The 24,737-nt window shown below is 39.3% G+C and overlaps 1 protein-coding gene across 2 annotated transcripts in view; it reads left to right on the top strand.

Moving 5' to 3' along the window:
- Positions 1-24,737, top strand: part of MOCOS (molybdenum cofactor sulfurase) — a 223,915-nt gene that overhangs the window by 16,201 nt on the left and 182,977 nt on the right. For both annotated transcript variants that reach the window (XM_075084424.1, XM_075084426.1), the window contains exons 2-3: positions 8,170-8,259; positions 11,154-11,220. In XM_075084424.1, coding sequence (XP_074940525.1) covers positions 8,170-8,259; positions 11,154-11,220 — 157 coding nt within the window. The remainder of the gene's footprint in view (positions 1-8,169; positions 8,260-11,153; positions 11,221-24,737) is intronic.

The raw sequence follows: 24,737 nt of genomic DNA, 5'->3' as shown, positions 1-24,737 counted from the left end.
TTCAAAGGTCATTTAAGCTTCTGTGCAGATCATAACCCAGGTCTTTAACTTGGCCTGGAACCAAAAAGGTAATCAGTGCAGTATGTTTGAATGGAGCGCTGATTATAGTGTATTTGTTAATGCTTTAGCTCTGTATACAGAGTCCAGCAGAGCCTTATAATTACTTCAAAGGTCCTGAACTAGACCTTGATGCGTGTTCTTATGTTTGAATGGAGCCTGCTTTTCTTATGCAAAGATGAGGTCTCTGTGACCTGAAGGCAAAGTTCTGCTCTGGTTATTCATTGTACTACAGACGGAAACTCAGTCAGGCTTCACTTGGGTTCCTTTTTACTCACTGGACTTTGGAAAAGACATTTTTATCCCATTGCAGCCCTTCAGAGGTCAGAGAACCTGACGTCTGAAATGATAATGTCTGTACCCAATGCAAGGTAACATCTCTGGAAGAGCCACAAACTCCTCCTTCTAAGCATCTGTATGGCAATAACCAGCCATACAGAGTTAGAGTTAGAGTCAAAGTAATGACCAAACCTCCAAAAGCTGTGTCACGTGGTAATTAGGAAATTACAGTCAGCCCGAAAAAGGTTTAGATTAACCCAATACATATGCACTAGAAATGTTAATACATAGTTTTTCATGCATACTTCCTATATCCCTAATAAAATCTCAGTATTTGTGTCTTATTAAAATGAAATTCCCACCATACATTATATTAAGTCTTATGTAGTTACTCAGAAGTGATACTGAAACTCCTGTACTGAACATTTGTTCACACTATAGAAAGCACACTGAAAAATTGTTGCTGTCTGCTGCTTGGGGTTTCAGTTTAGGTTGGTGACTGGTTACTAGTGGAAAGGTGATACAGGAGTTCATGGTCAGGCATTATACACAGACTTTTCAAGCATTAAACCTCTCCTTGGTTTAATAATTTGGGTTTTTTTTCTGACTACTAGAACAATTAGGAGCGTAAACCAGCTAAGGAGTAACAGTTAGGAGTGTAAGCCAAGGGATATGGATGTATTGGTCTGAGAAGGTATTTTTCCAGTAAAGTTAGGGAAAATTACTCTAGCTTTCCAAAATTCTGAGATCTTTTTCTAGAATGTGCGTTCCTCTTGGTAACATGGTTATTTGGTTTTAGGTGTTTGTCTCTGAAAGATAGTCCTAATTTATGCTGAAGGGAAACTTATGTTCCTCTTATGCTTATATTCCTGAAGTTGATCCTCACTACCTGTTCCTGGCAACAGACTGTCTGCTGGATGGTATAAATAAATTGAGGGCTCTAACTGTCTGTGGGGAGCATAATTTTATTACTGGTCTGCAGTAGCAGCCTTGCCTCTTTGCTGGAAAAAGCCAGCAGAGGGAGGTACTGTTGCATTTGCGAAACGAGGCGTTACAAGTCGTCTTGTCATCGAGAAGAAATGCCACCTGGGAAATACTTCTGTGGGGCCTCAACAGTCGGGATAACTGATTTTTGCTGTCTGTTCATTGCATGTACCAGTTCTCATGTGGGTGTTTAATTATTGCTGCGGTTGCATGTTCAACCCAAGGCTCTAGCTCCTAGAAGTGCATAGTGATTTCAGTATATCTGTGTAATGAAAAGAGTTTTAAGAGAAAAGGGAGAAGAAAATGGGTACTTTTTGGTTTTTTTCTGTTATTTTGAACTTACTTTGTCTTCTCCTAGTGTTTTTGGAAACCCATAAAAGAATTTTAAAGGCCTTCTTCTATATGCCATTGCATATTTCATTTGATATATTTTGTAAGGAATATGCAGAGTCACTAATTTGTCCTAGATTTTATATGAATCCAGATAATTCAGGTCACAGAGCAAGAAATAGAACTGACTAGAAAAGTCAGTTTCAGACATTACCTTGACATGTTGTTGTAAGCCACATAAAACAGCCACAGTTTTATGGGAAGAACAGTAAGCAAAGTAGAGCAGGAGAATGCTACTAGAATGTTTAGCTAATGACCACAATAATACACAATTATTATTAAGATTCCTTAAACAATGCTTTTTACCATTGTGTTTTCATCTCCAGTGGAAATTCTGCATGCCTCTTTCGTACACAAAAATGAATGTTTCTGTGAAAATTTCAGCAAAACCAACAAGAGCATTTTCCAGTAATAGAAGAACGGGGAATATGTTCTCTTTCAACTCTTCTTTCATTTGATCAATTGCATCAGAGAGAAAGGAAAAAAAAAGAGACTGAAAGATGGTAGTGTGTTCGCTAGGGAGGCGTGAAAGCTAGTTTTGATTTGGGTGAACTACAGTTGTTTGAAGACTTGCATAAATATGAATCACTTGTGATTTATATTTCATCCAAAGATGACAGACAGTCGGCTGCAGTATGTTATTAGCATGTAGCTGAGGTACCTCTGATTCATGCCCACAAGTAAGGCTTCAGCTGTTCCGGAACACAACCCGTCAAAGGTGGCTGTGGAAATAGAATCACTGACCGCAGTCGATATTTAATCATGCCCTAGTGAGCAAAAAGTGAGCACTGAATAAAGCTGTGTCTTACAGGTAGGCCACATGGACGAAGGTGGGTGCTGATTTATCCCTTTACTGCAGTCTCATTTAGCACAGGAGCTGGCAAATGATGAAATTTGATGGCATGTAATTTTTTTTCTTCAGCTGTGAAAGTTACATTTCACAGGGTTGGATGTGTCTTCTTAATAAATGTGAAATCCTTGCTTTCTTAGTGCTCACATAGACCTCAACACCAGTAAGCTGTAAACTATAAGCTGCAAGTAGGGACTTATGTACATACAGTAGTGCCAGGGCTTACTGGCATAACCCTAGCTACCTAACTAGCTTTTGTGGAGTTGGCTTGGCCCCTGCTGAGGAGTACAGCAAGCAAAGAGGGTGTATGGTATTGACTGTAAACTGTTTTAATGTTCTGTCTGCTTTGCTGTAGGTAATAATGCAATGAGAGCAAATAATGCAAGCCAATAGCACGTGGAGAAAAATAATGGGAACTTATTATGGATAAATGTAATTGCACATTTCATGCTTTGGTTTCTGTAATCAGTCCATCAAGTCAAACATTAAAATACATTAATTAAACACCAATTTCTCACAGAACTCAGTAGCTTGTTAGCGGCCCTTAAAATGTTGATACCAATGTCCAGGTTGCTCACAGTCCAGCGTGGATCAGCATTTGGCAGTCGGGTCGAGCTGTGATTACTTGAGTTGCTGAACTCCATGGCCTGGCAGTGGGAAGCAGAACGTGCCCATGGCTGGGGGCTGACTGCTGTGTTACTTCACTGGGCCTGCAGCAATTAAGTCAAATCATGCTGAGGAACAGTGTCTCCTTTAACTGCATGGTAGCTATTCAGGCTTTAGGCATCTACGGCCTTGTCCATCAAGCACTATGTTTTTGTGGTCTTTTGAAGAGCTCTTTGGCCCTGAGCAAGGGAAACAAAACATTACCTTGCCAAGCAGAGTGGGAGTGTTTAGGTGAGAGGCACATTGCTACTCAGAAAACATACTCTGGTTTTGATAGCTTTTGTCTAAATCGATGCCAAACAGGACTTGAAGGTACAGATAACAATATTCAGTAAACATTTAATCCAGAAAATATCCAGAAAAAGCAAATCTCAAGCCATATTAGTAGGATTTTTTTCTTTTTTTAGCTTTTGATGTACTTGATTAATGGTTTTGCAGAACCAGCATCTTTATCTGTCTATACAGTATGTGGGCATATGACGCCCTGAATCATAGTGAGATTTCAGGCACTTTTATAGATGTTATATGTATTACATATTTAAAGCTACTTTTGACATTTAATTTAGGAGTATCTCTGAGGGGAGCTAAATCCTTATGCAGTCAATGGAAAGAGGGAGCTGCCTCTAAAGGGCATCTGACTTATGTGACAACAATAACATGAGGTACCTGATGTAATACTACCTGTTAAAACCTCACTGTGTCCAAATTATATCAGACTTGTCTACAACCTCTGCAGAGCCCTCTCCTCCCTATTTGGTCATTTGGTTGTTCCAGTTTTCTCTTGCTTTTGTTTTGGTGTATGAAAATACCTCATACTCATCTTCTGACAGATAATGCATTATTTTGCCTTCAGCTTGTTTTCATATAATCTTTTTCATACTGGTTTTGTTAATATTGCTGTACTTAAGATATATACTGTCTCCCTGGGGCATTGGCTGTATCTGCTCTACAAGTAATATTGTGTATATAATCCCACTGAATTGCAATTATATCTGCCAATCAAAATTCACGACTCTGTGCAGTTGCTGCCTTGCCACTACACATTTCCTTCTTCATTATGGAACTTTTGGCAATGTAACTGGCAGCCTGTAATCAGCTGGAGTGCAGGAATTTTTAGGTGCTGGAGCCATGAGAAATAATCTGTGAAGCCACAGTGTAGGTCGGCTTGTTTTGGTGACCATGGTAGAATCAGAGGATGGCAAAAGGTTAAGGAGGTGGTCATGGGCGTGGGTTTACGGGTGGGGTGTGAAAGAGGAGCAAGCTTACTCTCCGTGTGCCAGCAGGCTATTGTAGGGCATGCATCCGTGGTCTCTGTGCTTCTCTCCCTGTAGACCCTCTTCTGGGTGGTAGGCGTATACGTAGCCTAATAATTACAAAAAGATTTAATAAAGACATAACCTCCTTATTCTACTCTCAGTTCGTCACATGATGTCTTTAACTTTCTTCAAAGTTAGGCAGAATCACCTTTTAGGAAAGCGTGCTTTTGTCAGAAGCAGGTATTTTGGCTCCAAAAGGGTAATCTAGGTAATTTCCTTTTTTCTTCTTGTTTTGCAGGCAGTCAGACTATGTATAGTCCAGTGTTCTCCCCTGCTCTTAAACTCTAATTTTAAACTGCTCCAAGTTAAATTATTGTTAGATTTTTTCATTTAAAAGGTAGGAATGTTCTGTTAAACTGACTGGTCCCCTGGCATTTCTGAGGCTCTACATCCATGTGCACTGATGAAGTTTTGCAAAGAGCCAAGGCAGACATGCAGAGATGGTGGATGCTTTATCAAGAGGTGAATTGTAGCACAGAAGGAGCGCAGAGAGCTGGGCCGGGGCTTTCTTCAGCACGAGAGACTGGCTCATGTTGGTTCCCAAAGAGTTGGCTGCGTAAAATTAATCCACAAGAATATTAGCATTTGAATATTACAGCTTATGAACTGATACTCTTAGTGAATAACTTTCCATAACTAATGCTGACACATTGAACGATTTTTTGATACTCCTATAAAAAAACCTACTTCTGAAATGCGATTTTATCAAATAGTTGGTATATTATTAGATCAATGAAGTCAGTTACACATTCCAAACATAATGGTATGTAAATTAAACTAAAAGTTAATTTCACATTTTCCCCAAGCAATGAAACCACGTCCTGATAGATATTGCATTTTAATTTTCTTTTGGTTGATCATATTATATTTTCTTGCTCCTGTTACTTTCCATAAACAGTAGAATTTCATAGTGCTGACAGCCTATATACTAAATACCACAGTGAAACAAGGGGAGCTATACTATTCTGTGTATACTGACAAATCTCTTTCGTTAATGTATGTTCAATAAAGTCAAAATAACAAATGTTATTAAACCAGGGGAAAAGCACAATGAAAGTTATTAATGTTCTTTTCTTTGCTTGTGTTATGTATGTGGCACATTTTTTTCTTTCCTCTAAAAATATAGTTTTATTGAAATTAGAGAGGAAGAAAAAAACTACAGCATAAAAGTGCAATAGCAGTAAAGATGTTTGTTTCAGTGCAGTCTCAAATAATGAGAGAGCCTATTTCTTTTTTTTTGGGCAATCGAGAGAGTATTAAATGCTGCTCTCTCTTTTCAGTTAAACAGCAGCACTAAAGATAAAATAAAAGTTTAAGAATTAATAATTTTTCCTTCCTCAGTTAAATGTTCTCCCACATTTTTGAAGTATTATACCCAGAGGAGGAATTTAAAAAATGACCGGCTGGTTTTTTTAGCTCCGTTTCACAGAACCACAATATTGTACTTCATAATTAGCTACATAACAAATCAAATTTGAAAAACCACTTAGGGAGCCTTTACCCAGGGATGTTTCAGCCCACATTGCCTCACAGGAGCATCAGTTGGAACGGAAAGCATCAGTCCCCTTGTCGGTGGGTGGTTTGTGTTTGAGGAACCTCAGCCAGTTGCCTGGATTTTGCTCGTGCTGTACGGTTGCGTTATCGCTTCAGTGCGTCAACCTTCTTAGGGCTGGAAGAATCCAAAGAAGGCGGTCTGCCTCTAGAGGAGCATCACTAGGCTGTGCTTGTGGTGCCTGTAAGAGCTAATGAGCCAAATGGCACCTCTGTGTAGGCTTTGTTGACAGAGACTGTTGGCCGGGGTGGTCGCCTGCAGGACAGCAGTCTTTTCCCCACTGTTTCTGGCTTAGGGGTGCCTCTTCCCTTACTCAACTCTAGGGCTGCCTTTCCCAGCTCTCCCAGCTGTAGGCAGTTTATTGCCCTGTCCACTGCCATTGAGCTGGGCCACAGTGTTGGTGGTTGTGGCTGTTACTCCCTGTTTCAGCTCCACCTCAGAGCCAAGGCGCTGGGGGCCAAGCTGCAGGCTGCGCGGCTGGCCCTGGTCTCAGGCAGGCGATGTGCCGCAGGGTGGCCATAGTGAGTGTAGGACCTGCTGGGAGAAAAGCTGCCCTCCCCTCGCTGGCTGAGGCCATGCTGCCCTGCCAAGCAGAGTCCTGGCCGTCTCTCTCCATGATGCAGCGTGCCTCTCGCCCTCCAACCCCTCCGTGTTTCGGGGCTGAGCCAAGCGGCTGTAATCACTGCTGCCAGAAACTGGGCTGGACAGAACCCCATATGCATTTTGACCCCCATATGCTTGTGTGTGCTGCTTCATACTGCTTGGGAGAAACTTTCTAGGATCAAAAAAAAAAAAAGTAAAAACCTAAAAAGTCTGTACATCTAATGAATCAATCGATTTTTTTCACCCTCCTCCCCTCAAATCACCTCAAAAGACATTTCCTTCACAGACTTCAAGCCGTCATTAAAAACTCTGCTTTTGCGAGACACTGTAAGTGGGGAAATCTTAAGGCAGGGGACGGCTTTTGTCTTTTGAAAGTAAGAGAAGGGATGGGTGTCCAGATTGCTTTTATCATTAGCACTGCCTCACATCTTTACCTACTGAATCACTGCTACAGCAACATAATATATAATTATATATATTTCCAAGTGTCAACGCTTCTCATTTAAAGCTTAACTCAGTTTTAAATCCCTGTGGAAAGGAAAGGCCTTTAAAGTACTTAATAAATTCTAATCTCAATCATATTCATCATTATTAAAATTTGAAATAGGGTGAAATACTTAAGGTAAGTGAAATGAAAAAACTAATAAAGGGTGTGAAACACACTGGAGAAAGGGAAGAATAATTGCTGAAGATTAAGAAATCTAAAATGGCCAAACATGAAAAAGCCTTCACTTCCAATAAGCTTTTATTTAAAAGTTTTGCAATAGCTTAATAATATAAAAGGAGTTTTTAAAAATGAATTGAATGTTTAAGTGCAGCAGAGTGGCAAGAAATATTTAAACACATTAAAAATTAAAACTAGTCTTCTCTTTGGGGTTCAAGCACGATTTAGGCCTTGCCAGTTCTTGAGAGAGTTGCTTCATCTGTCAGCAAGGAGGCAACACTGCTATTGTTGTTGCTATTAATAATAATTATTATCATTGTGGTAATAGTAGTTTTCATAATAAGGAGTGCCCAGGAGTAACAAGGTGCTCTGGCTGAAGACACCAGCTTGCTCAGTCTTGTACAGGCAAAACAAAAATATTTTTCTCTTCCAAAGACCATATAATCTAAACATGAAAGGAAGGACCTTTTAAAATATTTTGGTTTTGATTAAAAATTATAAAGGTACAATCAAAATGTTGGGCTTCTAATGTATCCTCCTTTTTTTTTTCTGCTAGTGAATGAAAGGTGCCTTGCTGTGAATGTTGCCTAACTGTTGGAACATAGCTGAGAAGCATTTTTTGAGAGCTGTAGAGACCTCCAAGTCATGCAGAGAAATATCATACCCCAGGAAGTTTAGGGAAATTGACTTTTTGTGTGGATTACTGCACTAGGGGTGTTTGAATGGAGTTCTTCGCAATGTAGTCTGTGGGAGAAAATGGCATGAAATATTTAAAAAATTGAATCTAATAATTTTATTTTTATTTTAGGGATTACTTACCTTGACCATGCTGGTTCAGCACTTTTCCCAGAGAGTCTGCTTAAAGCTTTTACTGACGATCTCAAAAACAATGTTTATGGTAAGTGCAAAACAGCGTTCCCATTAATCTTCTCAAGTTTCCATCTAAATAGATCAAAACTGTACCTCTTGCATTGCTGGAAGAGTACCTTTCTGGTTTTTAACACTGATTATAGAGTAGTTGGAAGGCCAGTGACTTTACAAAGGAGTCATAGGCCCTTTGTGTCACCCCTAGCTTTGATCTTTGGTGGCCAAGGACATGTCTGTGTTGGTAAAGAAGAAAAATCAAAGGGAGCATGATGCTGTTGTCCAGGTGTTAGGCCACTGTGCTGGGGATGAAGAAATGCAATGTAGCTCTGAGCACTGTTTGTTCAGTCTTTTTTTTTTTCCCACACAAAAGGCAAAAACAATTTCTTATGCAAGGACCAGAATCTAGAACCAACCCCCATCTCAGTGAGAGTCATTACAGGGAGCTTATACTGTGGCTCAGCATAAGCATTTTATTTAGGAGAAAGCTTAGCTAGAAGGTCCCAAGTGAATTTAGTCAGGGAATAGGTGTTATACTGCTCCCAGATCTATATATGGTGTGAGTAGTCCCACTGAAGTAATCAAAATTTCTTATTCTGCATTACATATCTGTGGGCTATGTGTCCTTTTTGTTAGTTTTGTGTCTTTCTTGTGCTCCCTGATACTGTGGTGAGTTGACCCTGGCTGGATACCTGGTGCCACCAAGCTGCTCTGTCACTCGCCTCCACAGCAAGACAGGGGAAGGCAAAGAAAATGAGATGGAAAAAATACCTCATGGGTCAAGATAAAGGCAGCTTAATAAAAGCAAAAGCAAAGGCCATGCTTGGAAGCAAAAGGAAAGAAAAGATTTAATTCTCTACTTCCCATCAGTAGGTGATGTCCAGCCACTTCCCAGGAAGCAAGGGTTCAGTATGCATCGTTGTTGCTCCAGAAGACAAACGTTGTAAATAACGAATGCCCCCTCTTCCTCCTACTTTCCTCAGCTTTTATTGCTGAGTGGACGTCATATGGTATGGAATAACCCTTTGGTCAGTTTGGGTCAGCTGTCCTGGCTATATCCCCTCCCAAGACCTTGCCCACCCCCAGCCTACTGGTGAGGGGGGACTATCGGAGAGACAACCCTGATGCTGTGTGAGCACTGCTCAGCAGTAGCCAAAACACTGGTGTGTTATCAACATCTTTCTAGCTACCAATACAAAGCACAGGACTATGAGGGCTGCTCTGGGGAAAATTAACTCCATCTCACCCAGACCCAATACAACAGAACAAAGTGATTCCTCACTTGGGAACTAGGTACCGCTGCTTTAAAAGAAAACTGTGTCCACTCAAGTGCCAGCACGCTTGTGCTTATCACCTGGGTGAGCCACATGAGAGTTCTGGGTATTTTTTATTTTCAGTGTGCCATAGTACATGTCATTTCCCATTCTTTTGTTTCCTAAATGCTGGCTAGGCCAGGAGCCAGAGCGTGGATTTAAGTTCTACAAAATGCATGTTGTTCTTGATAGAGATAGGGTTTTTTTTGCTGTTATAACAAAATACGTTGATTTGATTACATTAAAAATCTCCTATTCAAGTGCATGTCAGTGATATTGAAATTAATGTTTTGTCACTGCAGCCATTGTAAAGTGAAATGTATGCACTCTGATCTTAGTTATTTCAAATAACATAGGGCCCAACCCTTATAATAAGCACCATCAGTGGTGGAAAAAAATTAAATCTGTGAATCAATTCATTGCTTGTGAATAGAAACCGTAGTGCTTCCAGTTTGGAGGAGATTTGCATAGTACCTATAATGCTATGGGAGAAAAAATTGTGTCCTTTTTAATACTGCTTTCATCTAAAATGATAACAAGAGGTCTAGTGTAGTCAAATCTTTTTCAGATACATCTCTGATATTCTGAGGGCAGTAACTTGTATAAAAAGAGTTCATTTAACAGACAGATGTGAGTGAAGGGGCAGTTTGACTTGCAGTGTTTTTATTTTCTTGGTGATAATCTGCAGGCCTGAAGAACCGCAGTTTAGCTGTTGCATGTGTAAATGAGGGAAAGGAATGTAAGTAAGAGAGAGTCTCACTTCTAAATGGAGAATATTTGAATTGGAAATTACAGAAATGCAACATCAGACATGAAAAGTCTAGGTATTACATGTTGGGTTTGAGCTCTAAATGTATTATTCTTTTTAACACCTTCACTCAATAACTTTCAGCAGGGTGATTTTGAAATTTTAAAAAAAGAGTAGCTAATATTGCAGCCTACTCCAAAAGCAGGGGTAATATAGCATTTTTTTTCTTTTCTCTTTTCAAACTGTTTAGGCATGTTCTTTAAACATTTACTAATAGGAAGGTGTGCTGTGCCTGTGTGGATATTGGTGTAATCTTTTGCTCAAGAAGATAAATTCATACCCTTCTTATGTGCTGTCTTAATTGTTAATACATGCCTGTGCTGAGCTGTGCTAAGATGGCTACTAATTTTGCACTAAAATTTATATTTTCATGAGCTACTTGAATTGCAGACAGTAAAAAAAACAGGGTTAGTCCTGGTGTTCAATCACAAATGTCTGTTACCTCCAGGTGCTCTCTTCTAAATTGCTTCTTAGCTAGTGTGCAAATGTATTTATGAATGTGCATTCTATCTGTAGTTTTTCCTAGTGTATTTCTGCATATGTAGTTGCATTTTCTTTTTCAGGGAACTGCCTAAGTATTAGTAAGAGATCCAGCTGAAGTTTCAAGGTCTATCATAATTGCTTTCTTCTATGTCCCTTTTCTTGACTAACTGCTCTAAGAAGCTTCAGGGCATTGCTGTGAAGGATACGTTAAATCTTTCTTTGTCATCTTTTCAAGCTGGCCTGGTGTAATACTTTGATAAAAGAAAAAAATTAATAGCAAAATTGTGATTAATGATTAACTTTTATATCTCTGTTGTCTCCTAGGCAACCCTCATAGTCAGAATATCAGCAGCAAGTTGACATACGACACAATCGAGCATGTCCGATACAGGTAGAATAATCTTTCTTTCAGACGTTGTATGGTGCACTTCATATTTTCCATTTTGATTAGGCCTGTGATGTTGTGATGACTTTGATGTGGTGTCATTTTCTGAGGGTCATCTGTCACATCTAAAGAAAACACTTCGCTTTTGAAACACGAAGTATTTGGACAGTCAAGTGTCGGACAAAGTCAGTTCTGTTTCTCCCAGATGCTCCAATTTTTGAAGTCCTGTAGTTATATTTGTGCTCTAATATAAGTCCACGGTTTTAATTAAGATACAGAAGTTGGAATCTCAAAAGTGATTATTAGTAAGATGGTATGGTAAGATAGTGAGGTGGAACTAAGTGCAAGGACGTGGTTACAATTCAAATGAAATTAAATAGGACATAATGGCTTGTGAGAATTTATAAAAACCTTATGGGAATGTGTACATTATTTTACAGCGGGTACTTCTGTTGGACTAATAAAATACCTTTTAAAGTAGTTTTAATGTAATTTTTAAGAGCAAAAAGAAAAAGAAAAGGTAAAATTGAGTGTTGGAACTTCTGGGTATGGGCCAGAAAGTGAACTGAATCTCTAAATAAGGTATCCGCCTGAAAGTTCATGGTAGCGTGTACTGAAAGTACACTTCTTGCCATTAGTTTACACCATGAAGAAATATACAACTTAGGTGCTTGGTTATTGGATTTAGGGGGTTGTTTTAGGTAACTCTTATTATTGTATAAAATACATCTTTATTGAAGAATGTGTATGTTTTGAGTTTATTTGTCTGCTTTTAATGGCATTCTCTGTGTCATGGATTCCTCTTCGTTTTATTGGCTTCTCTAGGAGCAAAGATTTCTCCAAAACACATCACAGAATTCAGATCAATAGCAATGGAACTGTCGCATTGTAATGTTTGTAGTTGTAATGAAGAAAATCTGCCTTACACCTTTCTGCTGCTTTTTTTCTGACTGCACTTTTAAAAGCATGTAAAAAACCAAGTTTTCTAGCTGGCTGTATCCTGTTTCCCCCTGCTTCCCCCACCCTCTCATCCAGCTTTCTCGAGAAAGTATTTATTTTTGCTTCTTCCACTACCCTCTCTTATGCTGTGCAGGATGACAACCTATTAATATGGGGACAAATGAAAGAAAAATGACTGACTGTGAGGAATGGCTGTTTTCAAAAGCAGACACTTATAGCCAGGTACAGTCACACCTACAGCCCTGCAGAGTCTCCTGAGCATACCTGTGTGCTCACATGCAGCATTAACATTCTGGTGTTCGTTTACTCTCAGTGATATTCCAGTGTTGCCATTTAATCATTCTTCTTATGAAGGCACAGTAGAAAGTGTAGCTATTTCTGTAATAATTACTATTGTACTCTGTGTTCTTCATTGTTATGGAGTAAGGAAATAGACTTCCACCATGTAATTTATATAGATAACCTTAAAGGAGCTGACATCTTCAGCTTGTTTTGTTTTGGATCCTCCTTTAAAAAAGTATGAGACTTTTATAAGAGCAGGAAGGGAGATGACAAAAATCATACCAGTGTTTGTATTGGGTTTTCTGGGTTTTTTCTTTTCGGGAAAAAAAAAAAAGCCCTCTGCATCCAAATGAACATTTTCAGTATTGCACCTAACAGAATTTGTCACGTATCCCTACAGGAATTCAGCCATTATTCCCCAATAAAAATTTAAAAAGCAGAGTCATCAAAAAGGTGTAGTCATAAAAATTCAGGAAGAAAATGCCCCAAAACCACTGTCAGTAAGTCATCTCTCTAAAAGGCAATAAAAGTGTATTAAAAATCTATACACTTCCATGCCATTACAGCTAATCAAAAATAAGCAATATGACAAGACAGGGAGACAGGCAGCTCTGTCCTGCATCACAGCGCATAGACTGGACTTCTTCAGAAAGAATAATTCAGCAACTGGTTTCAGAAATCTTAAAATTAATTGTTTGCTTATAATTCTGCTTTTGGCACTTGATTGCAGCCAGAAGTATGGCTTTTTTTCAGTGATTAACTCTAAGACAATACAATTTTTTCAAATTTTTTTAAATTTCATTTTCTGATGAGGGGACACAAGCAACTAATTAAAAATAAACAAAAAGCTTATTTTCTGATTTATATTTGTCGATATTGGTGATAGCAGCATCAGAACAGACTTTCCTAATCCGTCAGTGTACACTGTTCTGCAGTACAAAGCTGTATGATTTGTTTTTGCCTTCATATTTGCTTGACAGACAGAAACCACTCTTAGAATATGGATTTGCAAGAAAATAACATAATTAAATATTTTAGTTAATGGATGTTTTCTATGATTTACAAAATTAGAATAATCAAAACAGCTTACCTCTTGACCAGCTGGAGTACAATAAGAGTAAAAACAACTATTTTATTCTTAAAAACTTCACTTCTCTTTACTTGAAATGAACTGCTGAGAGATTTTTAACATTGTGTATGTCTCTACATTAACCGTGAGTGACACTGAGAAGAGGAAGCAAGAGCTGTAATAAACCTTACCTAAATGCATTAAATGTATGCATCAAAAGATTTTAGATCCTTTTTATGACTTTGCTTACGGATGTGTGGAAATGCCATTGCTCAGTTTCCATACAGCTAAAGAACACAAGTGCAGTATCTCCTTACGATGTTGCAGAGGTAACGCAACTCAGAAATTTATTACATTGAGTATTAAGTAACCCTTTTCCCATATCCAGGCATTTAAAAGACTAGCTTTCTGAATATTTTAAAACATTGTCCTTGTAGATCTTACACTTACCCTATCAAATAGTGCAGCAGTTTCTGCTAACCAGAGCCAGGCTGAAGTTTTAGTGTTTTTTTATGTTTGTGGTGTGTTTCAGATATGCAGCAGGGTGCCTTTTTCATTTAAACAGAGTGTTGTTGAATTTAATAGAATTTTGATATTCATCCTTGAACTTTTGGCTACTATGAAATTTTAAACTTAAGCATACTTTGTGAATTCAAATATATATTAAAAAAAAGCAAGAAATATCAGTTAAGATTTCAGCACCAGGCATCTTGTAGACTGTGGCAATATGGTATTATAGAATTTTCTCACTGAAGCTAAAAGGATTTGGCATTGAGTTAAATGGGATCAAGTTTAAATATAGAACCAAAATGTCTATTTCTATAAGGCCTCTCTCAAAATATGCGATCTAAGTGAACTATAAGAGGAGAATAATCTCTGTGGTCTGCACATACAAATGGAAAAGGGTGCCGCGGGTATGCACGAAATTAATGTAAACGGCTTAGTATTTTAAAAAAAATATTTGCTTCTGTGGTAAAACACACAAGTGGTACCGAATTTTGCTAAGGAAGCTGTCTTATAAATACTGTTTATAATTTCATTTACATTGTATTTGTAGAGATCATTTCATGATAGCAGGGTAAAGCTTTACACTCCTTCTATAAGCATTGTACCTTGTTTCCATTCCAGGTCTTTTATTTAAATTATCACATGTTCTGAAATGGTGTTATGCACAAGATAAGGTTTTTTTCTTTATTCCCAGGTTTAAGCAGTTCTGTGTCTGAAAACAGCAATGTTAGAACTGATACATACATGAAAATTGGTTGACCTTTCCTACACAGTAAGAAATGGTAGATACAGTATCTGCTTAGTATTGATTTGTCCTTTGCAAAGGTCATCGACGGGCGACTGTACGGATGAGTGGCATCTGAGCGCTTCATCCTGTCCTCCTTAATGGTACCTATCAACTTGAAAACCTTGTTTCAAAACTAGGATGGTTCAGCCCTTTGGCATGCTTGTTTTATAGCGCCATTTGCAAATTCTGCTTTTCCTGGTCCTGCTGCTCAGCTGCAAGGGCAAGTCTGAAATACCACAGTCGGTGAAGGCTACCAAAAGGAGACAGTGCTCACTGGGGTGACTTTGTACATGGCAAATGGGAGAAGCATTAGAAGGTAACTATGAATAATAGATAGGTTTTTTGGAAGCGCTTGATAAGGGGCAAGAGGGGTGATGTTTTTCCTCATGGTTCATGAAGTGATTTTACACAGGCGTGTAATGAAAAAATGCCAGTGTACCCACAGTGAGCTGGCTGATATCCTGACTCTGTGGTCTGTTACGCACTGAGCGGCAACAGAGCAATGGCTTTGGTGTGGATGCTTCTTGTTTTCTCTTGGCCACACCTAACGTTTATGCAACTGTGGGAACCTATTTTTTTTTTCTTCTTAGCACAAGAAGAAAGAAGCTAGTGGGATGGATAGTAAACTTAAAATGAAGACAAAGGACTCCATTTTATAAACAGTTGTTTCTAGGAGTCAATCCATTTCTTTTGTTGCGTTTACTCTTTGCAATCCTATGCAAGGTAAAAAGAGCTTCTGGGCAGGGTAACCGGTACTGTTACTTAATGAGTTAGGAGACTGGTTTAAGAACCAATAAAATCAGTCGGGTTTACTTTGGAACTTTGCTCCTGGACTTTCATCTCTGTTATAATAAATTTATTAACCATTAACTTGATAAATTGAAGCTTTAGAACGGTATTTCCTAATACTGTCTGTTACTCTTCTGGTAGTCAGCTTTATACCTTCATGGTTTGTATGAAGAGATTGCAGAAAATAAAATTTGTACATTTATGGTCATGGTCTTTGAGTAATCTTTGTTGCAAAGACAGCCAAATTTGGAATGCGTCGTTTATTGAAAAATAAATATTTCAGTAAAGAAAATTAAAATCTGGAAGTCAAGATTACTGGTTTATGAACACAAATAATGAAATGCTTCTGGGCAGTTCTGAGTTTAATTTGTATGGGTGGTTTGAGGGTGTTTTGCAAGGAGGTCTGAAAAAGGGTGGATACGACCTGTAATTTTTTTCCTTACAAATTCCAGAAAAAACCTCAGGAACCTGCTTTGATAATGTGGCTGTTACAAAGAAGCAATGGAGAATAAGTTTAAAAGCTGTGCTATTGCTCTCTAAATAACATTCAGAGTAGGGAGAGTGGTACAGGCTTACTCAGATTGAGGCTGCCATGTTATTTCATGTTTCTTTAGATGCACACAGCCTCACTGCCTCCTCAGCTTCTCTTTTGGCAGGGGCCTGATGGCCTCTGTGTCTGCAGGTAAGCCTGTGAGAGGGCACCTGACCTGATGAATGAGATATTCCAACTGGAACAAAATACATAAATAAAAATAGTGACATTTCCCCAATGCAAATTCCATTTTTCCCTTCTCTTCACCTTTTGCCTCTTTCAGGGTTTATATGGAAGCTTTTTCCCTCCCTAGGCTGTACAATACTTGTAGAGAAATGCAGTGCTCCTTCCTCCTCTGGATTTGCGGTTGCTTCCTAAGAAGCAGTATAGTGAGACAGCAGCCTGTGAGTCTCCAGTGACACTTATTGCCCTAGCTGTTCAGCAAGTAGTAACATAGTCCTGTCTAGCTGTTGGGAACCCTAGCTGTCCTTTTGCCAGCTCCAGGGGAATGTGACAGCTTCATTAGCGGCCTAGATGATTATCTGTATTTTAAATAAGGCTTTTGGAAAACTGGATATTTAGCACAGAAGTAATTTCTGCTACCCCCTGTCTGCATGCGTTGTGCTGGACAATTTTGTTTTGACTTTAGTGCGCTTCCGCTTCTCAGTGTAAGTTACGTAGCATTGAAGAGGTGCTCTATGTGCTTCAGCTCAAGTCAAGAAATTTGGAATGCCACCTTGAGTTATGTATGTTGTGCAAAATTCAGCTGATATTTTTTTCTCATGTCTAATCTTTTTGAAGGCTGCAGGCACTTTCTGTTTCACTCCACCATCTGAAACTTACTCGATCCTCTACCAAGAAGTGCACAATTGATGAAAGTTTAACCTATGCTGTTTATATCTTATATTTAACATCATAACCCTGGGAAAGACTAATTAATCTATGTTTTTAGAAGCACAGGGTATTATTACTGCACCTTTTTAAGTAGTCTCTGATAATCTTCCTGTGAAGTTAGCAAACCCAGTATTGAGCTCCATTTTGAATCTTATTCATTTCACTTGTAAAGCAATCTGAATACTTCAGCTGTTGCTATAATTAAGATGTTGAAGAGACACTACAGCATTCCCAAGGGCTTCCCTGGTGGCATCTGTGTCTTAATGAATCTGAAGTTCCTGGTGTCACTTCTGCTGAAAGGCAGAGCTTTTTGCACTTATCCTTATGGTTGCTACCTCAGTCCCACCTTGGTGTCATTTTAACCAGCAGACTGGAGTCCTTAAACAATCATCGTTTGCGTATGAGTTTTTTCCCCATCCAAAAGTATGTCAGTTCTGACTCTACTTACTGTTCTGTTTCCTCAGCTCTTTGGTACTGTTTTTGTCACACACACTTCATAATCCTGTCTTGATTTCTTGGAGTTTAAACACTGGTATCCACAGAGATGGTTTTATTATGAAGTCCACCTAAGTGAATAGCTATTAGTGTTGCTTATATTTTTTTATCGTGATGAACAGGGGCTAGCTATTTCATGGGGTATTATTTACATCTTGAATATATATATATTTCTAAACTACTGGTGAAGTTCTAACCTCCTGAATATAGCAAAGTATTCAGGAACTTCCATTATTTTTTCTCCAGAAGCAGATATGATCTGCAAGTAGTGGTAACTTTGGAGGCAGGTGACTGCAGCGTTTGAGTAATTTCATTATTTTTTTCCTCTCAGTTGTGATGTAGCCTGAGAATTATATTCTGTTGCTGTTATATCAAGTATAACTGCATCTGCCTTCTCATCTCTGATAATGCCTTTGGCTTTTATGTGTTGTTCCAGACTATCTGTAGCTCATCTAGTCTTCTTACAGACAGAGCAAACACATTTGCTTTGCCAGACAATGGCACATGCCTTTAGCTCTCTCTTTCTCTGATGAGCATGTTATTTACAGCACCCATGCTAGATGCTGTAGTCCTAATGCTGGTTTGTTTTTTTTTTTTCTATTTTGCTGCTCTCTGCAACCTGCTGTCTTGCTGAAATTCTCTGTTAATATCTCATGTCTGTTAGTGGTTGGTGCCTTTTTTCGCTCAAAGAAAACTCTCAGTTTTCTGAGGGACTCCCAGCACTGAGAACCCACTTGGCCACAGGCAGATGCCAGCTAGCTGTGTTCATTAAATATATAACAGCTTGTTACCAAGGATATTGCTGCCCTGCTGAAAATTCAAACCTTTCTGTGGCAAAAAGCAGGGCAGCTGCACAGCTTCCAGGCTGCCCCTGGTGAAGTGCTAAACACCAGAGGGAGTGGAGCCAGCGGGAGCGTTGCAGCAGCAGTGTTGAGCAGAAGACACTGAGTAAGCAGGACAGGGAGTACAGGAGGATGGGCAGTGACTAGCATGGGGTAATGACATGGTGCAAACTGGCCGCCTTAGCCCAAGCAGGGGTGAAATGAGTGTGAAGCCCCAGTAAGGGCTTTAGGGTGCCAGGTTTCAGGAAAGCCAGGCCATAAACATATCCTGGCTGGTATGGTTCAAGTATGGGAATGCACATGACCTTCAGGGGTTTTGTGTCCCATATCCTGCTGTTGCAGTGTACTTTTCATCTACTGTTCATGATCTCTTCCCACAGGGAGGGCTAGAAGAGTCCCTCTTCCACTGCCTCATGAGAAGCCAGCTTCCTTTTGTTTCTGTGCCAAAATTTTTGGTTACCTATTGGCTTTTGTGGTCTTTTCTACCATTAACCTCTTCTGATGCATTTATGTAGAGACGACCTGTCCCATTCTATTGGTTTTGTGGGTTCAACAAGGTAAGCTCCTTTAGATTTTAGTTCCTAGGTATATTCTTCATCCCCCACTCCAATCCCATTGACCCTGTCTCTGAGCTTGTTGTAGATTGCCTTCATCTTTCTGGAATGTGTCGCCAAAACAGAATGGGGCCATTGAAACAAGTCCTGCAGTATGGCAATCAAGGGTGTGATGACTGAGACAGAATAGAAGACTCCTTAAATGGTGATGTGACCTGATCAAATGCTCTGGGTGCTAGAAGAAGACAAAAAGTACTGTAAAGATAAGGAAGTGGCATAGGCATTTCAAAGGAATAGAGGAAACCTGCAGGCACAATGAATTTCCAGGATGAAAGGAAGCAGTCTTTGTGGGGATTCTTCTAGAATGTAATAAATGAGATAAATAATGTAATAAATGAAATTCTAATACTAAATTAATATAATAATGTAACAAATGAAGATGATTTCTCCTGGGTTTGTTCTGAAATTTCATGATAGGATGAAAGTGATAATGTGGTCCATAGACTGATTGATACTGATATGACTGGAGTGAAAATGAAAGAAGACTGTGAGATTTTGTACAGATATGTATTGTGTAGGGAACCACATTGACTTGAAGGAGAAAAAATTATGTAGTTAGCTTGATCACTTTGAGCATTTAGTTCTTTGAAGCTTTCATTGGTAGTTTGAAAACATGAAGCAAATAAGTGCCTAAAACTCAGATAAACCTTTGTAGTATGCTGGCAATATTAATGAGTTCCTTCTATCTTTCTTTATTCTTTCGTTTGTCTGCTTATTCCATTGATTCAAGTTTCTCACCTGGTTTAAACTTTCTACTTCTGACACGAAGGTTGTAAGCAAAGATAGATTCCTTGAAATTAAAGGATGCCTTTAAGAAGCAGCATGAGCCATGGTAAGATACAGGAATATGAAAAATAAATTAAGCAAGACTTTGAACAGACCTGTCTCCTTTATATTAAGGCTAATAATGTCTAGTGAATCCAGGATTAATTTGCTAGGTTTTATTAGTATATTTGGTATGTGTCAAGGCAGAAGAAAATTCTATCATTAATATTATTGAGTGCCAGCTCAATAAAGTGTTGCTAATACTTCAGAATTTATTGCAAGCTTTTGGGTGGTGAGACTGTTTAGAGGATAAGATGTGTATGCTTTGGATTTTATGAAGACTCCCTAGGCTTGTAATGAATCCAGTGTTCACAGTCAACAGTGTTCGAAAGAGCTTTTCAGCGCTCAGGCTTTTCTCAGCCATCCTCTTAGCACTTCATTTGTCTTTCTTTACCTTTTTAAAAGTGTTTAGTGTTTCACTGCATTTTTTGCACAATACCTGTCACGCAATAAAGGAGGTTTTAGACATATGAATCATGTATTTGGAAAATCTGTTCACAGACCAGGTTTTTCTGACTTGTGAGTAAACTATGTAGGAAAACAGTGTTGTCTTGCAAGAAGCAAAAAAGAACCACCGAAAGACCAAAGATGATGAACAATACTGTAACTGACATCTGGAATATAATGCTGAAGCTTTTGTGCTGATATGGGAAGCACTCTGCAGCAGAGGTGCAAAGCAGAATCCTAGTTACTTCTGCCCTGCTAAGAAAAATTTCACCGACCAATTGATTCCAAAATCCCGGTGCCAAAATCCCATGTGGTGTCCCACTCAGACATAGTTTACGAGGCTGACTCTCTGGTGAGCTTGCTGCGAAACCTCCAGTTCACTTGCCATGTTCCTTGCAACAGAAGAATGAGATCTGCCTGCCAGTAAGAGCTTGTCTGAAGTTGCTTACAAACTTGCTGTAAATTCATAAAAGCTGAAGATTGTTTTATTTAACACAGATCTGTCTTACTGTGGAAAGTGAAAACTAGAGTCCAAAACGTTCTGTTAGAGAAGAGGTGCTCTGCTAGCCCCGCAGGGCTCGAAACCCTTTAGTCCCACACTGATACGCTCCAACCCCTAGAGTCCACTTGTACAAGCTTACTGGAAAGTACTTGTCTGGCTTTCCAAGGACTGAACAGTGGGCTACATGATAGGGTTTTTAATTATTCCAAAATGTTTAATGTGAACTCCATTAATGTTGTATATACAGTATAATATGTGTGTGTTTTTAGTAACATACTTGGGAAATGTTTCCTCCCCTGCAAGAAGTATTTATGGATGGTTTTGATCACTTGATTTTTATCTTCAATCATGTAACAACACATTTACAATAACTGTTATTACAGCCTGCCTTTTTAGCTCTCTGAGTATTACCATTCTTTCAAACTGGAGTAAGAAACTGTACAGACCTCTGAAGTGATGTGGCTGAGGCAGTGTATGAAGGCAGTGACTGCGCCTAGATTAAAACAAACCTCCTAAGTCTACTCGGCTGTGTTCCTCCTATGTAAATGATGTGCTATGAGTGGATAATTTCTGTATTATTGACCATGAATGCAGCATAAACTTGGTGTTTGTGATGAGTTAAATGTGTTGCGGTAGTAGATTGAAAGGAGTTTGTAAATCTGTCAGCAACAGCTTACTTTAGTCAAGGAAGAAGTCTAGACAACCACGATATAGGTCAGGTAACCAAACTTGCCCGAGCCAAAATGGGTAGGAGCAGTGCCCCTCCTCCCTCCTGCTTGGCTGACATAGCAGCTCGGAGGAAAGAAGGAGGCCTTTGACTTCCCAGTAGCACTTTCCGGCTGTCTTGAGTGGCTATCTCAGTAAATGAGGTGCTCTTGTTTCTCGTCGAGTCTCCCTCTTTCCCCTTTGGGTGGGAGAAAGTTTTACCATGTGCCAGCCTTACACGGCACAGTCTGGGCTATATGCATTGTCTGAAGGCAGCACACAAGGGTAGATTCCTGTCAGTCGGTGAGAGATCCTTGCTGTGTGGAATATAGTCCAGTAATGAGTATAATATGCTGCTTTGTTTGTGATAGTAAAATAAAATAACGTGATGTACTTTATAGGCACAGGTACAGGCAAGGAAGTTCTGTAGTTTTTCAACACCTTGAGCCATACCTGTGAAAATTTAAAATCAAGGATATATAAGGTAACTCACAGTAGCAGGTCAAATACACAAGACTTCATGTGAAAAAGCATAGAACATCCACAAGCTGCTGAAAGTTTATCTGACCATGTTTGCCTATTTAAACATCCAAATGGGATGGGATCACTATAGCAAACAGTACTGGCATTTAGCATTTGTAATGAACTTCAGAATGAGTTTGATGAAGTATGCTTTTAGTATAAATTGGAGTTAAGCTGCACTGCCAAAATGTGATATTATAGGTGGTATTCTTAACAATGAAGTGCAAATGAAATTCTGCCTGCTTTTAATTAAATAAGCACACACTCCACTGAGTTTTGGAAATTTAATTCTCTTAATCTGAAGTCTCAGGCCCTGAACAGCTATCGTAATTTGAAAGATAGTGCTGATATGTTTCAAGGCTGTTTGTACTTAACAAAATACTCATGCTGCTTTCTTTTGTAAATTTGGGGCCCTTTTGATTTCTTTGCGTGTTTATTCTATTGTGTGAAATAGAACTAAGATAACCTTCTTCCTGGTTGTGGCCATGAAAGTCAGAGCTGTAAGCTCTGTAAGAGTATCGGCGAAAGGGCTAAAACACCTGGATTCTGGTGTTTCTGCTGAGGGCTTGTTGGGTGTGGTTGTCCCCGGTGGACAGTGCGGTGCAGTATGTTGCTGTGTGTGAGGAAGGCACGCCTGGCGATTCCGAGCCGTCGTAGGCCTTCCAGAGTCAGAAGGCATTGACCCAAATTCTTGCTGGGAAAGAACCCTGCTGTTTTTAAACAGCATGGCCTTGATAAGAGGCTGGAAAGCCAGGTGGCTGAAGATGTTCCTATGGACAGGTCAGAAGGCTTGGAGGAGATTCCCCTGACGGAGTCTCCTAGTATGGGTAATCGATTTACACATACCAGTGCTAATTACTTCATTGTCAGTGTTGTGAGGACATCTGCACAGCTGGTTGAATAGGGGAAAAACAAACAAACAAACAAACTGTCAACATTCATGTGACACTGTCCTTTGAGCTATGTGCCTTTTGAGACAAATATATGCTTCATCCTTTTCCACCCTCTCTAATTTCATTATGATATGATTCAAGTTTCTACAAACTAAAGCAAAGATGGATATATTATCTTTTAAGAATGAGAAATACAATTTCATTTGACAAGGGTACATCGGTTGAAGTAAGGTCTGGTGAATTAGCTAGTATGTAAAAAGCGTTGGTGTTTCCTGAGTTTGGTATAGTCAAATTTAAATGTTTTGATGGTGGTTTTTGCATACAAAGACCTGCCTTCAGACCATTTCAGAACCATCTATAAGAGATGGCAATGTTTTTGGAAATATTTGTATGTGGCTTATATGTTTTGGAGTCATCTCAGTTTTATTTTCACAGCCTAAAGTATTTTTTGACCTCCATTATAAGTAATTTAAAAACAGTGGCATATAACATTTTCTGTGTCACTTGCTTGACTTTCATTTTCAAATCTAATTGAGGTTTACTTGCAATGGATTTGAGCTCTCAAATCACTTAAGCCATTAGTGTAGCAGAAGCACTCTGCCTTTAGGGTGTACTTGTATTTCTACATTAGCAGAATTGTGGTTTGTACCTGTACAGTGAAATTCCCCATATCAAACTCAAACAAGAGAAACGGAAATGAAACCTTCTTTTTTGCTCCTCTTTCTACGTGGGAGAATTTCGCTGGCATGGCTGTGTTGATTTATTATCATATACCTGACCAACGTAGTAGCTATGGCAGTAGAATTAGGTAAATATGGAATTAAGCATTTGGGGAAACTATATTCAACATAACTTTTCAAGAAATCAGAGTTATAGTGTGCAATTAACAGCTTAATGGACCTTTACCTCTTCTAGCAGCTCATTTTAAATGAGACAGATTGCTTGGCAATGTTTAATAAAAAGCTTGATTACATACAGTGTGTAAAATGAAGACTTTAAAATTAAGCATATTCAGAAGTAATTTCTCTCAGGCACACGTGGGTCGCTAGAGGAGAGAGCGTGTGTGAACTTGATAACTAAGAATATAATTACTGAGGTGCGAAGCATATTGTAAGTAATTTAAAATTTGTGAATGGCAGCTCTGTGGGAAGGTTCAATCACAGCAAAATATAAATGTTGCTAAACTTGTTTTTACAACCACAGTGAAAGAAACTGCCCTGGTGATTTATTCTGCATAGCATACAGATCAGTGCCACTTTCTAGAAGGAAAAGAAAACCCATACTATTTGGTGAACGGAGGCCATCAGACTTATCTTTCACTCATTCTGATGTGGCAAAGCCTTTGAAGTCAGCTTTTAAGGGAGCTGTGAGATGAGTTGTGACATAAATCATACTCCATCAGCTTTGGTTGTGTGCTCTTACTTTCTTCCATGGCTTGCTTCCATGCCTCTTCCAGAGATTCACCCTTGGTACCGGAGCCAGCAGACTGGAGCTGCTGACAACAGTTATTTTAAGTCCAGATGCTGGATGTGGTGCTGAAGCAGTGGAGACACGCACATACACCAGTGCCAGCTGTGGCAAAGATGAGTAATTTCTGGCAGGCAGCAGGGCAGGCAAATGGACACGGTCAAACCCACTGCTGCCAGGCTCACAGCAGCTCCTAATAATGGCTGTAGCGCATGGCACGCGTAAGGTCCCTGTTAGGCTGGTGTCCTGCCTCTGAAAGTGGGTATGTAAGATGGCAAGTACTCCCCTGGAATGTGGCCTTCTGGCAGTGCTCTGCGTGGGCGCTCCAATTGCTTGAGACTTGCACTGACTTGTGGCTCTGGGGCTGGAAAGTCCAGGATCCTGGGTATCA

Source organism: Phalacrocorax aristotelis, chromosome 2 (assembly GCF_949628215.1).
Source record: "Phalacrocorax aristotelis chromosome 2, bGulAri2.1, whole genome shotgun sequence".
NCBI classification, from domain to species: domain Eukaryota; kingdom Metazoa; phylum Chordata; class Aves; order Suliformes; family Phalacrocoracidae; genus Phalacrocorax; species Phalacrocorax aristotelis.
This window is presented reverse-complemented; position numbering and strand designations above follow the sequence as displayed.